Source organism: Callospermophilus lateralis, chromosome 3, assembly GCF_048772815.1.
Source record: "Callospermophilus lateralis isolate mCalLat2 chromosome 3, mCalLat2.hap1, whole genome shotgun sequence".
Taxonomy (NCBI): domain Eukaryota; kingdom Metazoa; phylum Chordata; class Mammalia; order Rodentia; family Sciuridae; genus Callospermophilus; species Callospermophilus lateralis.
This window is the reverse complement of record NC_135307.1, coordinates 132,484,303-132,508,758: the sequence shown is the minus strand read 5'-3', so window position 1 is coordinate 132,508,758 and position 24,456 is coordinate 132,484,303. Positions and strand designations below refer to the sequence as shown.

At 41.5% G+C, this 24,456-nt stretch overlaps 1 protein-coding gene across 1 annotated transcript in view; it reads left to right on the top strand.

The window, feature by feature from the left end:
* The window catches only part of Zscan2 (zinc finger and SCAN domain containing 2), a 28,168-nt gene extending 16,768 nt beyond the window's left edge, over positions 1 to 11,400 (top strand). The window contains exon 3 of the mRNA XM_076848786.2: positions 9,326 to 11,400. Within this exon, the coding sequence (XP_076704901.2) occupies positions 9,326 to 10,755 (1,430 nt within the window). The 3' untranslated portion in view covers positions 10,756 to 11,400. The remainder of the gene's footprint in view (positions 1 to 9,325) is intronic.
* The last annotated feature ends 13,056 nt before the right edge of the window (positions 11,401 to 24,456 follow it).

Here is a 24,456-nt window from a genome sequence, read left to right as displayed (position 1 = left end):
GGGTCCTCTGTTGTTAGCTGCCATCTCTGGCCTCAGGGTGGTGATGGTAACCAGGGTGTCAATGTGCCAGGGTTGTGGCTGCTGGGGAAAGGTGGGAGTTAGAAACTGGATACCTGGCCAGCTGGAGTTCCAAACTGTGTGTTGCCACCCACTGAAGAAGGTGACCCAAGATGGATGCGCCTGCTTTCAGCGGTGGGCTGTTGGATCATGTTTGGGGAGCCGAGTGATGGCTTGGACGATGAGTTCAGAGAGCTTTGTGGCATGCAGTTTGTAGCTGTGGCTGACTTCAGAGCCTGTGTGAAGTCCCTGGGTGCAGGCTACTGTATGGAGTATCTCCACTGCTAATGAGTTCCAAGATGGCAGTGACGGGGGAGCCCCATGTTGGTAGATGGGGTCCACATGGGAGTGGAGGCTGGAGTTCCTGTATGTGGGAAGCTGCCAGGTGTCCTGCATGTAAGAGGTTAGGGTTAGGGTGATTTCTGCTCGGGTACGTGACCAAAAGTTCTATAGGGGTGATGATGGTGCCCACTCGGGTACCCTGTAGTCCAGTGTGGGCGAATAGTTAAGTGATCTACTCTGTTGCTGTGGCCTGGAGCCCTGGAAGGGCATGGTTGTCATGATTCCCACGTGGGAGCAAGACTATCATTGGCAGAGAAGTAGTATTCTCACTACTTGAGTCCCAGGTCATGGAGCAACACAGAATGCTGCCTCCTTCTGTCCTGCCATCTTGGTATCTGTCTTTTTAAAGTACAGTTCTTACCTTCAAAACAAAATTTTAATTTTTTTTTTTTTAGAGAGAGAGAAAGAGAGAATTTAATATTTATTAGTTTTCGGCGGACACAACATTTTTGTATGTGGTACTGAGGGTCGAACCTGGGCCACAGGCATGCCAGGCGAGCGCACTACCGCTTGAGCCACATCCCTAGCCCAAAACAAAATTTTAATTCACTTAAAGTTTTGAAATGTAAACCATCCAGAACTCTTAGGGAAAGGTAACCTTGTATCAGTAAAATGTTTGTCAGTCATTCATTTACACACAACAGAGTTCACTGCTGTTTTTATCAGTGGTTAGTTTTTCAGGCAACCAGAGTTTAGTTGGAACACTGCTCCAAGTCTCTCAGGCAGGTTTCTGCCAGGGTTTCCAGGATAGGAGAGAGCTCAAGTCAGAATGGGACCTACTTTGGGCCTACCTTGAATCAGAATCACTTCTGTATTTTAAATCAGTGGTTCCAGCCATCGTGTATGTCACAATCTGGCAGGAAGGACTTTGGAAGGATTTTGAGCCAAACATACACTAAAGCATCAAAGTTTGTGACCAGTTTATTTCATTGTTATAGATTACAGTAGTCTCCCTTTATCTACATGGGACTCATTCCACGACCCTCAGTGGTTGTCTGAAGTTACAGATAGCACCAAATGTTATATATACTGTTTTTTTTCTTATAAATATGTACACAGCTATGATAAATTTTAAGTATGGCAAGAGTTTGACCACAATGACTAAAATAAAACAATTATAGCAACATACTGTAGTAAAAGTTATTTAAAACTTATGAATGACCTAGTTCTGGAATATTTCATTTAATATTTTTGAACCTCATTTGACCAAGGGTAAATAAAACCTTGAAACCTTAGAAAGTAAGAGCGTGGATTAGAAGAGACTGTCCAGCAAATTCAAGTTTATCCCCCTACTGACATAAGTTTCTCTTATGCTCATTCTGGTATGCTTTCTATCGTGGGACAGAAAAAGGAGGTCTGTGGCATGGCAGAAAATACATAGAGCTCTGTGAACAGCCGTAGAAATGTGATGTGCTCTGGGGCTGGAGTTATGGCTCGGTGGTAGAACACTTGCCTGGCATGTGTGAGGCCCTAGATCCTCAGCATTGCATATAAATAAATAAATAAAATAAAAGATCCACTTACAACTAAAAAATATTTTAAAAAAAGAAAAGAAATGTGATGTGCCCTTGAATCCAGTGTGTGTGTGAGGGGTGGGAAAGTACAAAAGCTATTGATTTAGACCAGGCTACAATTGCAATTTTTGTGTACTAATTGATAAGAGTAGCAATTCACGAACTGTTTAGTGAATGCTTTTTGAACAGTGGTCTTATAATTTTGAAAAAACAAAAATTGAGTCTGCACATAACAACTTAAACAGAAATAGACTCTGCTTCACAAGTTACACAAAAATAAATTCAAGTAGATTATAGCTATCCTATACAAAATCTAAAATGATATATAGGAAAATATTTTTATAATCTTGGGTTGGAAAGGACTTTATAAGAATTACAGATATCATCAAAACTAGATTTGAGTCATGACACAGAAGAAAAATCCTTTATATAAAAAAGATACCATGGGGGCCAGGCACAGTGGTGCATGTCTATAATCCCAGCACCTGAGAAGACTGAAGCAAGAGTATTCCAAGAGTATTCCAAGTTTGAGTCTAGTCTTAGCAAATTAATGAGATCCTGTCTCAAAATAAAAAAGGTGATGTGATGGGTTCAGTTTTCTCTACTTGAAATAAAAAATAAATAAAAATTCTTGATCTACAAGACCTGTAAATTTATAGGTCAATCCAGTAGGATAAAAGATGTTAACAGTCAATTTTAGAATGAAGAAATTTAGATTATAAACATATGAAAAGGTGTTCAACCTTATATTGGGGAAATACCCATTTAAGCAAGATACTATTCTTTTGCTTATTAGACTTTTAAATTTGAGTATTTCTAAGAATTCACTGCCCTTGTGAACTTTACACAATCTTTAAAAATTAATTTCATGGGCTGAGGGTTTAAGTTAGTAGTAAAGCAAGACTCTGGATTTTATTCCCAGCACAAGAAAAAAATTTTTTTTCAAAAATTTATAGTAGGTAGTGACATATTTTAAATTTGATAGAGTACATAAAATTGTATGTTAGAATTATATATTATTTGTGTATTGTGATAAAATATACATAGCATAACATTCGTCATTTTTAGGTAGCCAATTGAGTGATATTAAGTACCCTCAGTTCACATTGTTAAAGCATGCATCTCCAGAACTGTTTCCTCTTTTCAAACTGAAACTCTATACCCTCTAAACAGTAACTCTCTGTTCTTCCCTCTCTCTATCCCTTGGCAACCACTGTTCTATTTTCTGTCTCTATGTTTTTTTTTTTTTTTTTTTTTTTTTGTTTTTTAAGAATTGGGATCTTGCTATATTACCCAGGCTGACCCCAGATTCCTGAGCTCAAACAATCCTCCTGCCTTAGCCTCCTGAGTAGCTGGGACTGTAGTGGGCCTTCACACCTAGCTTATATTATGATTTTGATGACTCTGGGTACCTCATATAAGAAGAGTTTTTTGTGTGTGGCTTATTTCACCTAGCATCATTATGAATCATCAAGATTCATCAACATTAAAGCATGAGTCAGAAATTCATTCCTTTTCAAAGATGAATAATATTCACTATATATACCATATTTTGTTTGTTTAACTGCTGATGGATATTTGGGTTGTTTACACCTTTGACTGTCATGAATAATACATGAACACACAGATACATAATCTGTTCCAGGCTTGGCTTTTGGTTCTTTTTTGGTATACACCCAGAAGTAGAATTGCTGGATCATATGATAATTCTATTTTTAATTTTTTTAGGAACTCCCATCCTGTTTTCCACACAGTATGTTGTACCATTTTACATTCCCACCAGCCATGCACAGGGGAAAACCATGTATATTTTTTAGTCTGTCTCAGGAACAGACTTTTGTTAATCTGTTTATGCTTTCTGGAACCTAAATTTAGTCATGGACGAGTATATATATATGCTTCATTGTGTTATTGAGCAAGAAATTGTTATATCCAAGAACAAGTTTGTTAATTGTGTTTACAATTAAGCATAAGAATAAAAAAATGGATCAGTATTATGTGGATAACTAGTAAGATCAGTTAGAATGGTATTCCAATCTTGGCCAAATGTTATCTCCAAGGATGCCTCCAATTGTTTGCTTTTCACATTACCCCATTTTATTTCCTTTTAATACACTCTCTGAAATCAGATAACGTGATATATCTGTATTTTGTGTAGTAGAATGTATATTTTGTGAGGTTCATCAACTTTCAAACTGCACAGGACAGTCCAAAGCCCTATTTAAAGTCTCTGCATAGATAAGCTGACTTCCTATCCACTTCAGTAGTTTGCGGGGAGGTCAGTAACATTTAGAAAATGAAACCTTTTCCTTTCCATTTCCTTAGTAGGTTTTCTCTACTGGAAATATGGGCCTCCCAAACAAGCCTGCCTCCCTATATCTAGTCTCATCTCTTTATAAAATATGCTCTTCCTGTTTGTACCTTGGGATATCACTATTTTTATCAAGTAAAGTTCCTTTAAAAAAAAAAAAAAAAGATTCCTAACTCCTACCATCTCATTCCATCTCTACTCTTAACACGTTGGTGAAAATACTTATCTCTGGGTTTATTTTATTTATTTTTTTGGTACTGGGTATTGAACTCAAGAACACTCAACCACTGAGCAACATCCCCATCCCTATTTTGTATTTTATTACAAAATAGAGACAAGGTCTCACTGAGTGCTTAGTGTCTCACTTTTGCTGAGGTTGGCTTTGAACCTGCAATCCTCCTGTCTCAGCCTCCTGAGCCACTGGGATTATAGGCATGTGGCACTACACCCAGCTAAAAATGATTTCCTTTGTGTGTGTGTGTGTGTGTGTGTGTGTGTGTGTGTGTGGTGCTGGGGATTGCCTTGTGCATGGGAGGCAAACACTCTACCAACTGACCTATATCTCCAGCCCTTATCTCTGACCCAAACCAGTTTTTGAGTTTTCATTTTCCTAATAATTGGCTACTAAGAAAGGAGGGAACTGAATGCACTTTAATGTGCTCTACTTTGTCCTGTTCACTTGAAATTCATAGTTGCCTGGCCTTCCTGAGTAGGCTTTTGGAAGGAGCCAGTGTTTCCTCATCCTTCCCAGCTCTGTGACTTTTTCCCATTTGAAGAACATCAGAAGGCTGCTCTTTTTTGTTAGTACATGCTAACCATCTTTATATATATATATTTGCAAATACCTTTATTTTATTTATTTTTATGTGGTGTTGAGGATCGAACCCAGGGCCTTGCACATGCTACGTGAGTGCTCTACCACTGAACCACAAATCCAGCCCCAACGCTAACCATCTTGATGCTTTTTCTATGTAAAAAAATAATAGGATGGGCTTTTAGTGAGGAGTTAATTGGGGCAGGATTCTGCTCAAGAGATGATGGAAGATAACTCCACAATTTATCATATTTGAAGTGATTTCAAAGAAATTTTTATTTAATAGCTTGATTCTGTTATTTATTTATTGGCAATACTGGGGATTGAACCCAGGGACACTTTAACACTAAAGTTTCATCCCTGGCCTTTATTATTTTTTTAAATTTTGATACAGGGTCTCATTAAGTTGTTCAGTTTGGCCTGAAACTTGCATTCCTCCTTATCTCAGCCTCCCAAGTTGCTAGGATTGTGTATACATCATATTATGCTGTGCTCAGCTCTGTCATTTCTTTCTTTTAGATTTAAATTTTTGATTCATTTGGAATTTGTCCTAATGTAGGTCCAACTCGAGTTTTCCCATTTGGCCTATCTAGCTTGATTGCTTTATTTATTTATTTGTGCTGGGGATTAAATGCAGGACCTTGCATATGCTAAACACATGTTCTACTTCTGAGCTACACTGCCCCCACTCCTAGATTATTTGTTGAATGTTGTGTCTTTACATGGATTTGACAGACCAAATATGCTAAATTCCCCTAGTCATTATATCAATAACTTTTTCTATTCATGGTCTGCATTTATGTGCCACTGATATAAAATTCAATATTCATATGTTAGTTGAATCTATTTATGGTGTTTATGTTCAGTTTTTTTTTCTTTTTTTTTGCGGTGCTGGAGATTGAACACAAGGCCTCACACATGCTAGGAAAGTGCACTGCCATTGAGCTAATCCCTAGTCCCTATTAATGTTTTAATTTCATTTCATGTTTTTTAAAATATTTATTTATTTATTTGTTTGTTTATATGTGGTGTTTATATGGACCTTTATTTATTTATTTGTTTATATGTGGTGCTGAGACTCGAACCCAGGGCCTCACACATGCTAGGCAAGCTCTCTACCCCTGAGCCCCAGCCCCAGCCCATCATTTCATGTTTTAACATCTGACAGAGATAGTTTTTCTCCTCCCTGTCCCTCTGACTTCAATTAATAATCTTTCCTTCTTAATATTTATTTTTGTACATTTAAAATTCAATTACATTCTCAACACCACTTAAAAAAACTAAATTCAGTTACATGGTTTTCCAGTTTTAAATGTTATCCTTATTATAGATGAGTACGTTTTCTTGTGACAATAAACATACTATATCCTACCTTATAACCCCCCCTCCCAATTTTAATTCATGTCATTTCTTTTCTTTTTTCTCATTTGGTGGGAATTGGAACCCAGGGCTTCATAGATACTAGGTATGTACTCTACCACTGAAATAATTCCCAGCCCCAAAAACAAATCCTTAAAGGTATAATTTCTAGGGACTGGGGATGTAGCTCAGTGGTAGAGTGCTTGCCTTGGGTTTGATCCCCAGCATCAAGAGAAAAACAAAAGAATTTATTCTGTTCCTTTGTTGTAGTTTTCTTTTTTGAGAACTCCAGTAAGTTTATTGATTTTCCTATTGCCTAACTTCTGTTTCTATCGTTCTCTTTAACCCTTTCAACTCTTTCTTTGTTTCCATTCATTTAATTGCTTTTCTCATTTTGTTCCTCTTTTCTGTGCTTTTCAAGATACTTAGTTTCCTGTGTTCCCATCTTGTCTTTATTTCTCTGGATGATATTTCCCTTCTTTCCCAAGTCCTTCACATTTCATGAAATCTCTTTCTGTTATCTCACCATCTCTTCTTCAAGTTCTTTAGTTCTATAGAGGCAGTTGCTTCATTTACCTATTTTGGTTGGAAATGATCACTTTTCTCAATAATAATAAGTTCCCTGATTAATGTTGCAAGTCAAAGGCTCTCTCCTTCTCTGCTTTACAGAAACAACTTCCTGCATACACGGCCCATCTGTGATTCTGATTGTAACCTCATCTCCTTTGCTTCTCTGAACCAAAGAAGCCAGCTCTGGTTACCCCAGTTTCCAAATGCACTGTTGCACTGGAGGGTGAGTCCCAAACCTTCAGGAAGTGATTTTCTGCTTGAACTTTCTGAGATCTGCTCCTGAGCACCTCTCACCCACTCCCTTCCATGCTTGTTCTCTATACTTCCTTTCTCAGTGCTTCTACCCAGTCTGCTATTTTTAGAAGCCTTGACATGTATTTTGGTCTCTTCAAATTATATCTTCCTTCTAATTTCATTGAAAATTAAGCTTGAATTTTTACTTGTTTTCCCTGTTGCTTCTTGAGTTCATACTAAAACCAATTCTGATTTTAAAGCATCAGAAAAGCATACCATTGGGCTACATCCCTATCCCTTTTTTTTTTTCTTTTGATACCAGTGATTGAACCCACAGGCACTCAACCACTGAGCCACATCTCCAGCCCTTTTTTGTAGTTTTATTTAGAGATAGGGTGTCACTAAGTTGCTGAGGGCCTCGCTAAGTTGCTGAGACTAGCTTTGAACACGCAATCCTCCTGCCTCAGCCTCCTAAGCTGCTGGGTTTACAGGTGTACACCACTGCGCCTGGCCCCTATCCCTTTTTGTTTTTTATTTTGAGACAGAGTCTTACTAAGTTGTCCAGGCTAGCCTGGCACTTGCTATACTTTTGCCTCAACCTCCTGAGTAGCTGGGGTTATAAGCTGGGCCACTGTGCCTGGCTTTTAAATAGGATCTTATCTTGATTAAAGGCATGACTGGAACCCAGGTTCTCCCTGAGAAAGGGAAGCCAGTAAGTATGTGGAAATTTACACATATAATCACTGAATTGAATATCTAATCCTAAATTAACTGTTATGTTAGTTTTATAAATGGAAATGTCATTATGAAATTATTTTAGTAATTGTCTTCCCTACATTCTTGGAAAGTCTGATGTTGGGGTTTAGGAATAATCAGCCTCCTGAGTCATTGGGATTACAGGAAAGTACCACCACACCCTGCTAAAAATTCACCCACTATTCTTGCTCTGAGCTTTTGGCTCTAAGCTTCCAAGCAGGCAAGACAAAAAGAAATCTACAACCACTGCCATCAGGAAAACCCAGATCAGTCATTCAGGATAGCTCTTTTTGATATTGAGGTCAAGAGGAAATCTTCCTCTTCATGCTCTTCAAGAAGACATTGTGTGATATAAGCAATGTCATCAACAACTTCCTAGCAACATTATTTCTAATGATACTTCCTTTAGTGTACATCAGTATCATCCAGGGCCATTAAATCAACATACAGTTCAGTAAACAGTTCATCTGGGGGTCAGAACAGAGTGATCCAATCTCATGGATGTCTGCTGATCTAGCTTCATCCTTGGGTGGATTTTAGAGTCTCTTATCTAAGGAAGGGACTATATTTATCCAGCAGTCCTCCCTAATTACATCTTTCATTAAAATGTTTGCCACACATTGGGCAGTAGAGGGTTGACAGGTTCAAGAAAGATATTTTGTATTACCAATTAAAGTTCTTTCTACTGGCTTCCACTGTAGACAAATTTAAGTTCCCACTTGTTTTCAGACATTTATGTATAGACACATAGGATCCTTGTTGCAGGGGCTCTGTCATCTTGTTTGTCTTAATTAAATGTTAAAAAGATTGTAAACACCAGACATATTTTAATGCAAGAGATTATTATATAAGCTCTTTTGGAAAGGAAACACTATAGGGATCTTTCTGTGATACCAATAAAAAACATTCATCCTTTTGTCAACTTTAATTGAATACCTACTAAGCATCAGGCACCAAGGTGAGAGTTGGGGATCATTGTGTTTTTTATTGCTGTCCTTCAGTTAGGATTCTCAAATACCTTCCTGACCTCGTTTTCAAGTGGAGAACAGGTAGACACATGAAACCCAAATCTTTTAAGACTTTGGAAATCTGGATGATTACCACAAATATAGGAAGCCTGGCAACTAAATAAGCCTGGGTTGATCGATTGATTTTTTTGGGTTCTGGGGATTTAACTCAGGGCCTTGCAAATGCTAAGCATATGCTCTTCCACTAAGATACATCCCCATCCTAAACCTGGCTTCAGGAGTTTTGAGGATTTTCTAGCTTCTTTATTTTCACTAGAAATGTTATATTTTTAAAGTTCCCTTTGGTTTCCTTTTCTCATCATGATAGGGAATTGAGTGGCCATTGTGTTTTTTGTTTCAGATTTTGAGACACAGAGTGAAAATGGGGAGAATTCTAATCAAGACGTGTTTGAGGAGGTGGAATCACAGGAGATGTTCTTGGAAATGCCCGAAGGGGAAAGTGGTCAGCAGTCTGATGGGGAGAGTGACTTTGAGAGAGACTGTGGCTCCGGAAGGCCTGAGGGTAAGGACAACAGGCAGATGCCATCCCAGGGCAAAGAAGTTGGCCAGCTCATTGGCCTTCAAGGCACCTACCTGGGCGAGAAGCCCTATGAATGCCCTGAGTGTGGGAAAACCTTCAGCCGGAAATCTCATCTAATTACCCATGTAAGGACCCACACAGGCGAAAAACACTACAAATGTGATGAATGTGGAAAGAGCTTTAGTGATGGCTCAAACTTTAGTCGACACCAAACAACTCACACTGGAGAGAAACCCTACAAATGCAGGGATTGCGGGAAGAGCTTTAGCCGGAGTGCAAATCTTATAACCCACCAGAGGATCCACACAGGAGAGAAACCCTTTCAGTGTGCCGAGTGTGGCAAGAGTTTCAGCAGGAGCCCCAATCTTATTGCCCATCAGCGCACTCACACTGGAGAGAAGCCGTACTCTTGCCCGGAGTGTGGAAAGAGCTTTGGCAACCGGTCCAGCCTCAACACGCATCAGGGAATCCACACTGGAGAAAAACCCTATGAGTGTAAAGAGTGTGGCGAAAGCTTCAGTTACAATTCCAACCTGATCAGACACCAGAGAATCCACACAGGAGAGAAACCATACAAATGCACCGACTGCGGGCAGAGGTTTAGCCAGAGCTCGGCTCTCATTACGCACAGGAGAACTCACACCGGAGAAAAACCCTATCAGTGCAACGAGTGCGGCAAAAGCTTTAGCCGCAGCTCCAATCTGGCCACACACCGGAGAACCCATATGGTGGAGAAGCCCTATAAGTGTGGGGTGTGTGGGAAGAGCTTCAGCCAGAGCTCAAGTCTGATCGCGCACCAGGGCATGCACACGGGGGAGAAACCCTATGAATGTCTGACGTGCGGTGAGAGCTTTAGCTGGAGCTCCAACCTCATCAAACACCAGAGGATCCACACGGGAGAGAAGCCCTATAAATGTGGCGAGTGTGGAAAGTGCTTCAGCCAGCGCTCCCAACTGGTAGTGCACCAGCGGACCCACACCGGGGAGAAGCCCTATAAATGCCTCATGTGTGGCAAGAGCTTCAGCCGGGGCTCCATCCTGGTCATGCACCAGAGAGCCCATTTGGGAGACAAGCCCTACAGGTGTCCTGAGTGTGGGAAAGGTTTTAGCTGGAATTCAGTTCTCATCATACACCAGCGAATCCATACAGGGGAGAAACCCTATAAATGCCCTGAGTGCGGCAAAGGCTTCAGCAATAGCTCCAATTTTATTACACACCAGAGAACTCACATGAAAGAGAAACTTTATTGAAGTGGCAGAGAGGGAAAGTGAGGCAGAGACTGGCCTGGGAAAGGGAATTGTCAGTGCCCCAAATAGTGATTTCCCTCTAAAAGAGCCATTTTTCCTGAACTTTCTTTGGAATTTTTTGCCAAAATCTTTTACCCCTGCTCACCCTCACATCTAGGACACTGTCATCTTAGTTGGTTGGAGTCAAGCCCCTGTTGGTTCAAGAACAGAGCATAGGAGTGGAAGTTCCAGAAAGCTGGGTCTTTATCTGTTACATTTCATTATTTGATTGACTCTCTCCTGATTCCTCTGTGCCTCAGTTTCCTCTTCAGTAAAATGGGGAAATGTTTCTCCATGTGGAACTCATGTGGCCTCTAGGCGATCTGAGTCCTCAGAGAAATACTGGAAATCTGTATGTGTGGTTCTGGTTGTTTTTGCTACCACTTTTTTGGGCTAAGGTGCCTTTACGCCAAGCTGCTAGCGTCCCAGGGCCCCTGCCCATGTAGTGTCTTGATTTCAGGTCAATATGATGGGACTTCTCCAATTTTGAATCATCTACATGAAGGTAAAACCATTTTCTGTTTCCAGAAAGTGTCGGGAGCAGACTAGCTTGAGGAAGTATGGCCTGGAACCTGTGTCCCAATGTCTCTTCCATTATAAGAGGGACTGGGGTCTGCCAGGATAAATTGAGATTTGTGTGCTTGCTTTTGTCTCTGCTTGCTGTCCTATGGTGACTCAGCTGCCAGGGGAGCACACTTGTTCTCATGGGGTTTGGGTTTGGAGTGTGAAGCCTTCGACCCCCAGCTGTCCATCCATGGTGGGTAGCAGTTTTTGTACCAACAAGAGGGAAAAGTCCTGCACGCTGCATAATTATATTTCAGTTTTCTATGCACTTGTTTTCTCCCTGTTCTTAAATTTTCTATATATGCAGATCTAGAATTCCGTCTGATAACTTTTGTATACTAAGAACATATTTTTAAGGAAGTGTTTATTTTGAGGATATCAAAATCCCCTGGAGAGATTTGGGTTGGAACCAGGAGTTTGCCCTGCAGTTACATACTTGATCTTGGTTGCCATCATGGCTTTGTTCTTGGAATTCTGAGCCTTGAAACAATGAAGATGAAAATGACAGCAGATGAGAGGGTTTGTTACAAGGAAAGAGGAAAAAATATATAAGGCGTCTTTGGGAAATGTGAAACTGCCACCTCCTATATATGGAGCCTGTGCTCAGAAGAGACCTTTTTCTTATAAGATGGATACTCAATATTGCCTAATAAAGTAGAGTCCCATTCTTTTCCTGAGTCTACCTTTTAATGTGTGTTTTAAAACCTGCACTTGACTATTAACAAACATACACCTCACTTCCTCACCCCACCAACCTCCTGCCCCAGAACCTTCAGGAACTGAGTCACTTCAAAGAGCACACCTCTGGGTGAACCTATACTCTTCCCACTGCTCTTTGCAAACTACAGTCTGTCGACAAGATTTGATGCCATGGCTTTGGCTGAGGAGTCACATGGCATCCTGAGGAGACCATTGGGAATCAGAACAGAGCTAGTAGAATTAGACACATGATAGAAGTTCTAGTCAGTGATGAGGGTCAAACTAAACCAAGTAGGCTATGAAATGCCAATTGCTAATTCCATTCCTTCACTTTTTTGGCAAATATTCATTGAGGACTCACTGAGCAAGGTGCTGGGGAAAGGTGAACAAAAAGTCCCAAGACTTGTCCAATCAGACAAGGATTCTCATCCTCCTGGGAAAAATGCAAGAGCTGTCTTGCTAGTAAGAGAGAACAGATAGGATGGTTCCCAGCTGAAATTTAAGTTCTATAGCTTGATTATTAAGGAAACTTTCCCCGACTCCTCCTTTTCTGTTTCTTATGTCCATACCCATCCTGAAGATCCAAGCTCTTATCTTTAGCACCAGCTCAATGCATGCAATGGAAACTCAGTAAGTATTCACCAATTGGTTCTCTTCATGGAGCTATTTCAATCACTGGGTGAAAGGATGTGTGTGTGTGTGTATATATATCCCTTATATATGTATGCAAGAGACAGATGGAGCTCTCCCCTACATTTTCCTTTGGTAATATGATAAATATGTTGATTTTAACCTTAGTGTCCTCTCAGTAAGTTACACAGCTAAAGACTTATACCCACGTAAGTTGCACAGCTAAAGACTTATAAAAACCAACAAGTATACTAATGAAATGACTTATATTTTTGAAATGTCACAGATAATCAAAAGCTAGTGAAACCACACTTGAAATTTTTTTTCCACTGCAGGGGATTGAACCCAGGGGTGCTGTACCACTGAGCTACATATCTAGCCCTTTTTATTTTTTGAGACAGGGTCTTGCTAAGGTATTGGCCTTAAACATGCAGTCCACCTTCTTCAGCTTCCCAAGTTGCTGGAATTACAGGTGTGCAGCACAGTACCTGACCATACACTTTCATTATTGTAGCTGATTCTGTGGTTCACCATCTGGATGTTTTGTTTCTATTTGGATAATCACTGAAACTTAAGACAATTTATATTACTCTTACTCCTTAATCCAGTGTATTCTTATAACTATATCCTGAGATGGTTCCTTTTATTTTTAACTTTTTACTGAAATATAATTGATAAGTACACAAAAGAATCAACAAATTGAATTTTTGTAAGTCACACATACTTGTGTAACCAGCATCCAGATCAAGAAACAACTGAGCAGCTGGGCAAGTCCATACCTTGTCTCTCTCCTGCCTTGACCTGAAGTTTGTGGAGTTGTGTGGATGGGGTATAGAGAACTGGACAGAACCTGGTTCTAGACTAATTTGTCACTGATTATGTACCTTCAATTTTATTAGAGATTTTTGAGGTAGGTCATAATGTGATGGATTTTTCCCCATAGATCCTTTTAGGTTGTGTTTATAATTTGTAATAAGTCATAATAGCTTACAGTAAAGATATAAAGAGCAGTTACTATGTACCAGCACTGGGCCAGGGTCCTTAACATGCTATCTCAATCCTGACAACCACCCTGAGAAGTGGGTAAGTAGACTCATTGTACAGGTGAGAGAAGAGAGATTTAGTAAGTAAATAACCCAGGTTCTGTCATTTAATCACTCTATTCAAAGCCAGCCTCACAGCCTCAGAAATTTAGCAAGGCCCTAAGCAACCTAGTGAGACCCTGTCTCAAAATAAAACACAAAAAGGGTTGGGGATATGGCTCAGTGGTTTAGTGTCCCTGGGCTCAATCCCTGGTACAAAAAAAAAAAAAAAAATACAGTTTTTAGTCTTTTCCCTCATTACTAACAGTACTATCTACAACTGTAAATGGTCTATCCTTGCATGTGACAGGTGGTCATCTTTCCTGGCCCCTTAGCTCTGATGTCGTTGGTGAAGGGTCCTGTCTCATAATCAGGAAGTTCTGTAGGGGTCCAGTGTGCTGGGATTGCTGCATCCAGTCTCTCAGATAGCCCTGGAGGTTTTCACATGGAGAGCTCGGCTGAACTTTTTCAGATCTTTAACAAAATTAGTCTTTCCTTTTTTTATCCTCTTGACAAAATGACCCCAAACTCTAGGGAAAGTGGAAGAGTTGTATGGGTGATAGGAAGATTTTGAGTTAGAGGGGTTCTTTTTGGCTTTTCACCAACTCTGTTGTTGCAACTGAGCTCATGCCTTGCATCTGAGCGAAGGCTGTAGCTCCAGGGCCCACCTTCCTCTGAATCCCTCCCTGCTTCTCAATCTTACCAGTGTTCCAACTCAGAATTTTCCATCCATCTGCCTGAGGCAGCTGCTGGAGAATCTGCTGGGAGTAAGAGGGTCTCACACCAATGAGTACTTTGTCCTGGGTTCCTTGCGGCTCACAGATCAGGTGAAGCACATAAAAACAGAGCTACTAAGGTGACAGGAGGATGAAAACCCAAAGCTCTTTTCTAGGCCAGGCCTTTGCCTCACCCAGCTGGTGCGAGTCAGCTCTCTGAAACTTCTGGGATGGTCTAGAGGGAATGGTTGGGAAACTAGTTGCATGTGCAGGTCAAAAGTGCTGGCCTGAGGGTCTACATAAGATCAGAGAGAGGAGGAAAAATTCTCCATGCCCACTGACTCTCTGGAGTGTCTCTCCTATCAACCCGCAGGTCCCTCACTTCTCCACAGGCTGCTTGCTCTTCCTGTGGAGGGAAGAAAAACACAGCTTCACCTATTCGCTTATCTTCAACTGTGTTTTGGACCTGTTATATGTTAAATGGGAAGTGAGAGGAATTTGGGAGTGTCCCCAGTGGTAGAGCACAAGCATGCTGTCTAAGGCACTGGATTTAAAATGTGTAAAGTAGGTACTGAATAGCTTCCTTTCCCCATTCCTGAGGCTGCACCTTTTCCCCTTCTGGGCCTTCCCAGCATTTCTTTCCCAACATGTACTTTTTTTTTTTTTTAATTGTAGATGGATCCAATACCTTTATTTTTAAGCAGTGTTGAGGATCAACCTAGTGCCTCTTATATGCTCAGCAAGTGCTCTACCACTGAGCTACACCCCCAGCTCCGCAACATGTACTTTGAATATGCCTGCATTTTGCACTAAGCATCCTGCATTGAAGTTATTTGAGTTCTTCATAGCACCATTCTAGAAGAGCACTGTGCCCTGGATTATATTCCTTAAGAGGGAGTGTTTTGCTTTTTTTTTTTTTCTCCCAGTCACCACAGCACACTCCTGGTCCAATGCTTGGTCCAAAGTAGATGTCACACATTTGGTTGTTAAATGAATTGTCAATGTGTTGAACCCACCACACAAAGAAAAGACCACTGACTCCAATTTTAAACCAAATTAAAGCAAGCTTATATTGTGTACACAAAGAGAGCTGGCCAGCGACTGTCTCAACCCGAAACCAGGGCCAGAGAACAGTGACAACTCCCAGGAAAGAAAGGTTTTTAAAGCACAAAAAGTTACAAAGTGAGTGTTTTGGGAACTTAACAGCTAACAGGGTTCTGGCAAGCGAAATACAAAGGCAGATAGCAGGTTAATGACCTACATGGCTTAACATTTCATGGTAGGGAGTAAATTGAGATTCCAACATCAGAATTTATGAGGAGCTGCTGAGGTTTTAGGGAGGGTGTTATCTGGTCAAGGAGAACCAGGCCTGGGTGAGTTCAGAGCACAGGCAGGAATTTCAAACAAGTTTAACCATCAAAGTATGGTCAGGCCAAATAGAAATAAAACAGAAATGAACTTTTCATGACTTTGTGATGAGATGGCTCCCAATCTTAAAATGGAATCAGGGGCTGGGGTTGTGGCTCAGCGACAGACCGCTGGCCTAGCAGCGCTTGCCAGGTGCTGGGTTTGATTCTCAGCACCACATGAAAATAAATTAATAAAATAAAGGAATTGTGTCCAACTATATAAAAATAATTTTAAAAAATGGATTCCTCAAATGGTATTCATCTTGGACCAACCTGAACAGTGCACACAATAGAAGGAGAAAGGGAGAGTGGGAGAGAGGAAGGGAGGGAAGGAGGGAGGGAGAAAGAATGACTGACTATGTGTGTATGATGGGCAAGGAGGAAAATTGTGGGGATGAAGCATTATCATAGCAGGCATCCACGCCAAAGGAGGACACTGTCAAGTGATTAAAAAAAAAAAAAAAAAGTCGGAATTGGAATCCCACTTCCATGCCAAAGGAACTCCCGCCCAAGTGACTTCGGTTTATTTATGCCCACAACAGGGATAACAGCTAAGGAAAAACGTTTTGTAAAGAGAGGTTCCGAGCTGGGCGCGGTGGCTTGCTCCCCAATAATCCCAGCAGTTCGGGAGGCTGAAGCAGGAGGATTGAGAGTTCAAAGCCAGCCTCAGCAATTTAATGAGGTCCTAAGCAATATAGCGAGATCCTGTTTCAAAATAAAATATAAAAGGGGGTAGGGATGTAGCTCAATCCCAGGGTCCAATCCCTGGTAACAAAAGAAAGAATGATTCCTGTAGCTCAGCGCCAACAGGGCCCGGTAGAGCGAGCCAGGCTCCAAGGAACCAGGGCCCACAGACACCCACCCGGGTCAATTCTAATTGCAGCGAGGTGTGGGAAAATTCCGTCCCCTGTCAGTGATTTGTCTGAAGGTCATAGGCGCCAGAGATGTTCCCACACTTTATTGGTTAATGCTGCTGTCAGTCTAAGGGCGGAGACCTCCCGAGTCCTTCCGAGGCTCGAGTTTCCCCTCCGGGGTTTAGTGGCCCTCCGAATGGTAATGGGCTCGGATTTTAAGTGTCACGGGAGACGTTGTGTGACTTCGGAGAAAGTGCCGCTTGACCGAGTGTCCCGTAGCCGCCGGGCCTCAGCCAGCAAGAGCTGCTCTCACCTGGGCCTGTGCCTGGGCCGCCCCTGCACGGTGAGCGAGGCAAGCTGACGCCTTGGGCCGTATGCTCTGGGCCCGGCGTCCTGCAAGGATGCGCCCCCTCGTGCTGGCGGCCTTCTTCTGCTCGCCACCCACGGTCCGGAGGGCATGTCCCTGGCTCTCTAGCCTTCAACGCAGCCCGGTTCACAGGGACTGCATTTGTTCCCAAAAAGCTTCCAAAGAAGATGCCCCGCATAGGAGAATAGTCTTCCAGTGTAAGTTATGTTCTGCTGGCCACTCGTGCATTTTCCTGCAGTAAACCAGCTCTATGATCTTGGGCAAGTTTCTGGGGATCTCTAAACTTCGATTGTATCAGGTCCAAGAGTTGAAGGCAGAGTTAAATAATAACTTTCCTTCCAACTCTGACATCCTGTGACCCTGTATTTTTATTGTCCTTGCTTTTAGAGCTTGTAGAGCAGATCACACTGTTGGTAGAGAGTTATGATGCTAGGGCTAAGGGATCCTGAACAGGTGCTAAGTCGAGAACCTAGTCAGAGGCGAGTTTGGAATATTAGAATTTCTGGACTTTAGAGGCGGCAACACCCAGATGCTGCTCTCCAAGGTGCTGCTACCTTATGCTCAGTCTGACTTTTACTGGACCTTCACTTTGTAACACTCTATGATTTTGAAGCCCAGTTGCTTGGGAAGATGGGCAGTTTATTGTCTCATATATAATCTCCATAAACTCATCCTCATTCTTCAGTGTGGATAACTGGTATTTTCTGAGCCTTAAGTAAACTATTGTGCAAATACCTTTACGTTCCCCTCCTTTCCCATCAGTTACCAGCTCTTGACCCCTTTTATCAACCTTATGAAGTTGCCTCCTCAGTGATAGAGGGCCACATTTCACAGGCAGCAGGACATGGAGAGAGGCAGATAGGAAGGCTGCCTTCTTCAATTCTGTTAGGCTAGCACTTGTGATTTTCACTCTAATATATGTATTCGGTTCTAGGATTTCAAGAGAAGGTCCACCTAGTGACTCAAGTAAGGGTGACTTCCCAATGAGACAAAGAGATTTGAGCTTTATAGTTGCAAGGTTCTCTGAGCTGTATAAGGGCTGTAGCTGTGACTCAACAGATCCAGACTCTTCAAGTGCAAGAAAGTTGCAAGTAGAAACTAGAAGATTCCTGCTGGGAGCAGGAAATTTCCTTTCAAGAGAATGACTCTGGGCTGAAGACCTCCTGCCAGAGCTTTTGGCATTTCCACTATCAAGAAGCATCTGGCTTTCCAAGAAATCTCCATACTGCTTTCCAAATTGGCCGCACCAATTTGCAGTCCCACCAGCAATGTACAAGAGTACCCTTTTCCCCACATCCTCGCCAGCACTTGTTGCTGTTTGACTTCCTAATGGCTGCCAATCTTACTGGAGTGAGATGGTATCTTAGGGTGGTTTTGATTTGCATTTCTCTGACTGCTAGAGATGGTGAGCATTTTTTCATATACTTGTTGATTGATTGTATGTCCTCCTCTGAGAAATTTCTGTTCAGGTCCTTGGCCCATTTGTTGATTGGGTTATTCGTTATCTCATTGTCTAATTTTTTTAGTTCTTTGTATATTCTGGATATTAGGGCTCTGTCTGAAGTGTGAGGAGTAAAGATTTGTTCCCAGGACGTAGGCTCCCTATTTACCTCTCTTATTGTTTCTTTTGCTGAGAAAAAACTTTTTAGTTTGAGTAAGTCCCATTTGTTGATTCTAGTTATTAACTGTTGTGCTATGGGTGTCCTATTGAGGAATTTGGAGCCCGACCCCACAGTATGTAGATCATAGCCAACTTTTTCTTCTATCAGACGCCATGTCTCTGATTTGATATCAAGTTCCTTGATCCACTTTGAGTTAACTTTTGTGCATGGCGAGAGAAAGGGATTCAGTTTCATTTTGTTGCAAATGGATTTCCAGTTTTCCCAACACCATTTGTTGAAGATGCTATCCTTCTTCCATTGCATGCTTTTAGCCCCTTTATCGAATATAAGATAGTTGTAGTTTTGTGGATTGGTTTCTGTGTCCTCTATTCTGTACCATTGGTCCACCTGCCTGTTTTGGTACCAGTACCATGCTGTTTTTGTTACTATTGCTCTGTAGTATAGTTTGAAGTCTGGTGTAGCTATACCGCCTGATTCACACTTCCTGCTTAGCATTGTTTTTGCTATTCTGGGTCTTTTATTTTTCCATATGAATTTCATGATTGCTTTCTCTATTTCTACAAGAAATGCTGTTGGGATTTTGATTGGCATTGCATTAAACCTATAGAGAACTTTTGGTAATATCGCCATTTTGATGATGTTACTTCTACCTATCCATGAACAGGGTATATTTTTCCATCTTCTAAGATCTTCTTCTATTTCTCTCTTTAGGGTTCTGTAGTTTTCATTGTATAAGTCTTTCACCTCTTTTGTTAGGTTGATTCCCAAGTATTTTATTTTTTTTGAGGATATTGTGAATGGGGTGGTTGTCCTCATTTCCATTTCAGAGGATTTGTCGCTGATATACAGGAATGCCTTTGATTTATGCGTGTTGATTTTATAGCCTGCCACTTTGCTGAATTCATTTATTAGCTCTAATAGTTTCTTTGTAGACCCTTTTGGGTCTGCTAGGTATAGAATCATGTCATCTGCAAATAGTGATAATTTGAGTTCTTCTTTTCCTATTTTTATGCCTTTAATTTCTTTCGTCTGTCTAATTGCTCTGGCCAGTGATTCGAGAACTATGTTGAACAGAATGGAACCACCATTTGATCCAGCTATTCCCCTACTCGGTCTATTCCCTAAAGACCTAAAAAGAGCACACTATAGGGACACTGCTACATCCATGTTCATAGCAGCACAATTCACAATAGCAAGACTGTGGAACCAACCTAGATGCCCTTCAATAGACGAATGGATAAAAAAAATGTGGCATTTATACACAATGGAGTATTACTCTGCATTAAGAAATGACAAAATCATAGAATTTGGAGGGAAATGGATGGCATTAGAGCAGATTATGCTAAGTGAAGCCAGCCAATCCCTTAAAAACAAATGCCAAATGTCTTCTTTGATATAAGGAGAGTAGCTAAGAACAGAGTAGGGACAAAGAGCATGAGAAGAAGATTAACATTAAACAGGGATGAGAGGTGGGAGGGAAAGGGAGAGAGAAGGGAAATTGCATGTAAATGGAAGGAGACCCTCAGGGGTATACAAAATTACATACAAGAGGAAGTGAGGGGAAAGGAGGAAAAATATAAGGGGGAGAAATGAATTACAGTAGAGGGGGTAGAGAGAGAAGAGGGGAGGGGAGGGGGGAGGGGGGATAGTAGAGGATAGGAAAGGCAGCAGAATACAACAGACACCAGAATGGCAATATGTAAATCAATTGTTGTGCAAATGATGTGATTCTGCAACCTGTATATGGGGTAAAAATGGGAGCGCATATCCCACTTGAATCAAAGTGTGAAATATGATATATCAAGAACTATGTAATGTTTTGAACAACCTACAATAAAAATTAATTAAAAAAAAAAAAAAAAAAGAAGCATCTGGCTGTTGGAGGCTAAGGCAGGAGGATTGCAAGTTCATAGCCAGCCTCAACAATTTAGTGAGGCCTTAAGTAACTGAACAAGACCCTGTCTCAAGATAAAAAATAAAAGAAGGACTGGGAATGTTCTTCAGGGATTGAGTGCCCCTGAGTTGAATCCCTGGTACAAAAAAGAAGGAGGAGGAGAGGAAGAAAAGAAGAAAGGAAGAAGAAGAAGCTGGACTCAAGGAGGCCCTTATTCAACTCTGGAAGATTTTTCACCAGTGGCTGAGACCAGAAGTTAATGAAAGAACAGATCCTTGAATTACTAGTTCTAGAACAGTTCCTATCTTTCTCCAAGAAATCCAGATCTGGATTAGACAGCAGCATACAGAGATTGGAGAGGAGGCCATGGCCCTGGTGGAAGATTTGCAGAAAGAAATGGGAAGACAGGGGTTGCAGGTGAGATAAGGAAATAAATTTCTGACTGGCCAAAGTAGAAGAATGTGAGAGACAGCCACCATGGATTGTCAGCTGTGTAGATGAGGCATAGTACTTTGCTATTTATGTCAAAATGGAGTTTGCTTGTTTCCTGATCCTGGTCACTGCAGCTTTTCTTCTCAGTGCGGACTATCTCTTCAGAGAATATGTACATTGGCTGCTCTGAGTATGTAGCTCAGTGGTAGAGCACCTTCCTAGCATATACAAAGCCCTGGGTTTGATTCCCAGCACTACAGACACAGAATTGCTGAAAATGCCAGTTCTCATTTTCTGGGTGAGCTGGAGGAAGCAAGTTACTTTACTGGTCATTACTGACACTATTGAGCTTATTGCAAAATAGTTGAATTATTGGTCATGCCTACATATTTTGCTTACATGTTGGCAAGACAAGTAGGAGCGTGCCAGGGAGAGCTGGATGGTCCGATTGCAGTGGGCTTGGGTTGCCCTTATTTGGGGTTTTTGCCAGTCTTTCTTTGATAGGAAAAAGGAGATACAGAGAGTCTTCTGTTCCTGAACTCAGTCAGGCTTGTTTCTGAAAGGAATTGAGAACCATATTCTCTTAATGTTCTGATTTTCTTCCCTAGCCCTGCCTGATCCTCTAGCTTCCTGCAGAAAAGCACAATGGTGACCAGGGGACAGTGAGCAGCAGTTGATGAATCATATTTTTCTCTTATTTAGATTACCTTTTACTACTTGAATGGGGCTCTCTGCACTAAGAAATTCCCAAAGAATTTTACCGAGAAGGGAAGCCCAGTAACTTATACAATAGACTCTAAAATTTCATCAGACTACAAAAGGTTGCCCAAATCTCCATGGTACTGAGGAACTGTATTTAAATTGCTGTTTTCCTTGATTCTAAAATCATTATATTGATTTGCTTGTTTGCTTTAAAGGTCCTGGTTACTTCCTTCATTCTCTATCCAGATATTGTTCAATGGCTGAAATATTGTGTAGTGGGGAAAGAAACAAAAAGTTAAAAACTACAGTTAGTCCTGAGTTCAAATTCCAATAAGTCCTGTATTAGCTGTGTCACTTTGAGCAAATATGTAAAACTTATGAGTATTCAGTAAAAATTAGCTTCTTTCTTTCTTTCTTTCTTTCTTTCTTTCTTTCTTTCTTTCTTTCTTTCTTCTCTATTCCTTCTCCCTTGTCCTGTTTTCTTTATTGCATATAAAATCCAAAGTACTCCTTTCTGGTTTGTTATGTGTGTTTTGTCACTTGCCCTCCTCTGACTCAGGTATTTTGTCCCAATTTTGTATATGTGGAATGTGGGGAGGTTGAAAATTCAAACCTTGCTTATGCTAGACTACCACTGAGACACACCCCCAGGTAAGGTTATGTGTTGTTTTTTGTTTTGTTTTTTGGTACTGGGGATCAAGCCCAGGGCCTCACACATGCTAGGCAAGTGCTTTACCTCTGAGCTGCATCTCCAGTTCCCAGGCATGTGTTTTGAGGAGGGATATTATGTTTCTTCAGGAGCTGGTGACATTTAGTTATGTGTCTGTGTATGTCTCCCAGAAGGCACAGGAGCAACCAGAACCTGGACAGAAGAGTCACCTAAAAATAACTTGGGAGAATTCTGCAAAGGGGGCATCCCACTAGGTAAGGATGTCTAAAGGAGTCTAAAGTTAACTGAAGGGTTTCTGTAGTATTCCCTACCTCAGACATTTTTGGGGTTGAATTTTTCAAATTTACTCCCTTCTTTAATTCTACTTGAAAAGAAACAGAAATCCAACATCTGGCTGGGCACAATTCAGGAGCCACTTGTCAAAAGAAACTAACTTTATTTTTAGAACTACACACGCCAAACAAAACAGCTCCTCAGGAAAAAAACCCTCAGAGCCCAACTGCCACCACCGGCTTCCCACAAGCCACACACCCCAACCCAGCCACTTCCTCCCACAATCCTCCTGCTCTTGAGGCCGATTGGCTGGGTCGCATGGGCGGAGCCAAAAAAGTCCCCCAATGAGCAGCTCTGTGGTCTGAAAGGGCAGGGTACCGCAGAGGAGCCAATCAGCTAGATGTTGCTAGATGTTGCTGGGGCCGCTGTGAGCCAATCATCAGCTGGTAGTCTGAAAGGGCAGGGAAACAGCTCAATGAGCATCTCCAATGAGCATCACCGCAGAGGAGCCAATCAGCTAGATGTTGCTGGGGCCGCTGTGAGCCAATCATCAGCCGGCAGTCTGGAAGTTTGCTGGCAGCTGGAAGTTTGCTGGGGCCCCTTCGGCTGTGGCTCTCAACATCTAGGGATGAATTTCTTTTTTTTAATTTTTATTTTTTTAATTGTAGTTGGACACAATACCTTCATTTTATTTATTTATATGTGGTGCTGAGGATCGAACCCAGGGCTTTGCATGTGCTAGGTGAGCACTTTATCACTGAGCCACAACCCCAGCCCCTCTAAGGATTTCTTGAGCCCAAAAAGACATTAGATTGAAAGCTCATCTTAGTTTTATTTATTACACAGTACATGAGCATGGGTCTGAATTTTTTTTCTTATTGTTCCTTTATAGTCCTTAATATTATTTTCATTGAGGCTTTATAAGAATTCCCTTAGACTTTTTTTTAAAAAAATTATTCTCTTTCCTCCCAATTCTGTAATGTAGTTGGGATTAGATTCACCAAACCCTATGTCTCTTTGTCTCCCTACAAACAGATTTTCCAATCTATAGGCCTAGAGTGAGCAGGAGTAATTACAGAGCCCAGATCGTCACCACTGCAGAGAGAAGGAGAGAGGAGAGTGGGGGAGAGTGTTCGGTGAGTGGGTAAGAGCCAAAGCTGGCCAAATACCATTTTTTTTTTTTTTTTTGGTACTAAGGATTTAACCCAGGAGATACCATTTTTTTTTTTTTCGTACTAAGGATTTAACCCAGGAGTGTTCTACCACTGAGTTACATCCCCAGCCCTTTTTACTTTTTATTTTGAGACAGAGTGTCCTTAAGTTGCTTAGGGACTCACTAAGTTGCCAAGGCTGGCTTTGAATTCAAGATCTTCCTGTGCTGGTGGGCTTGCAGGCATGTACCATCACACCTGGCCCAAGTGCCAATCTTGATAAAAGCCAAGGCCTGGAATAAGCAGAAGTGACAAGGCCTGGAGGATGGGACTATGAGGAAACCAAGATTTTTCTGGGAATTCTCAGTGAGTCAAGGGTCCATGAAAAACTCCATATCTGCACCAGAACTGCCAAGTATGTCAGACTGTAGCTAAATGGCTTTGAGAATGTGGCTTCCTGTGGATCCTGGAGCAGTTCAAAAACCTGCAAACCAATTAGTGCAAAGCCAGGAGCACCCATATGCCAGGCATCTGCACCTCTGTGATGAGATGGATACCCGGATGTGCCCAAAGGTTGCCACCCCCACCCCAGAGGTGGCA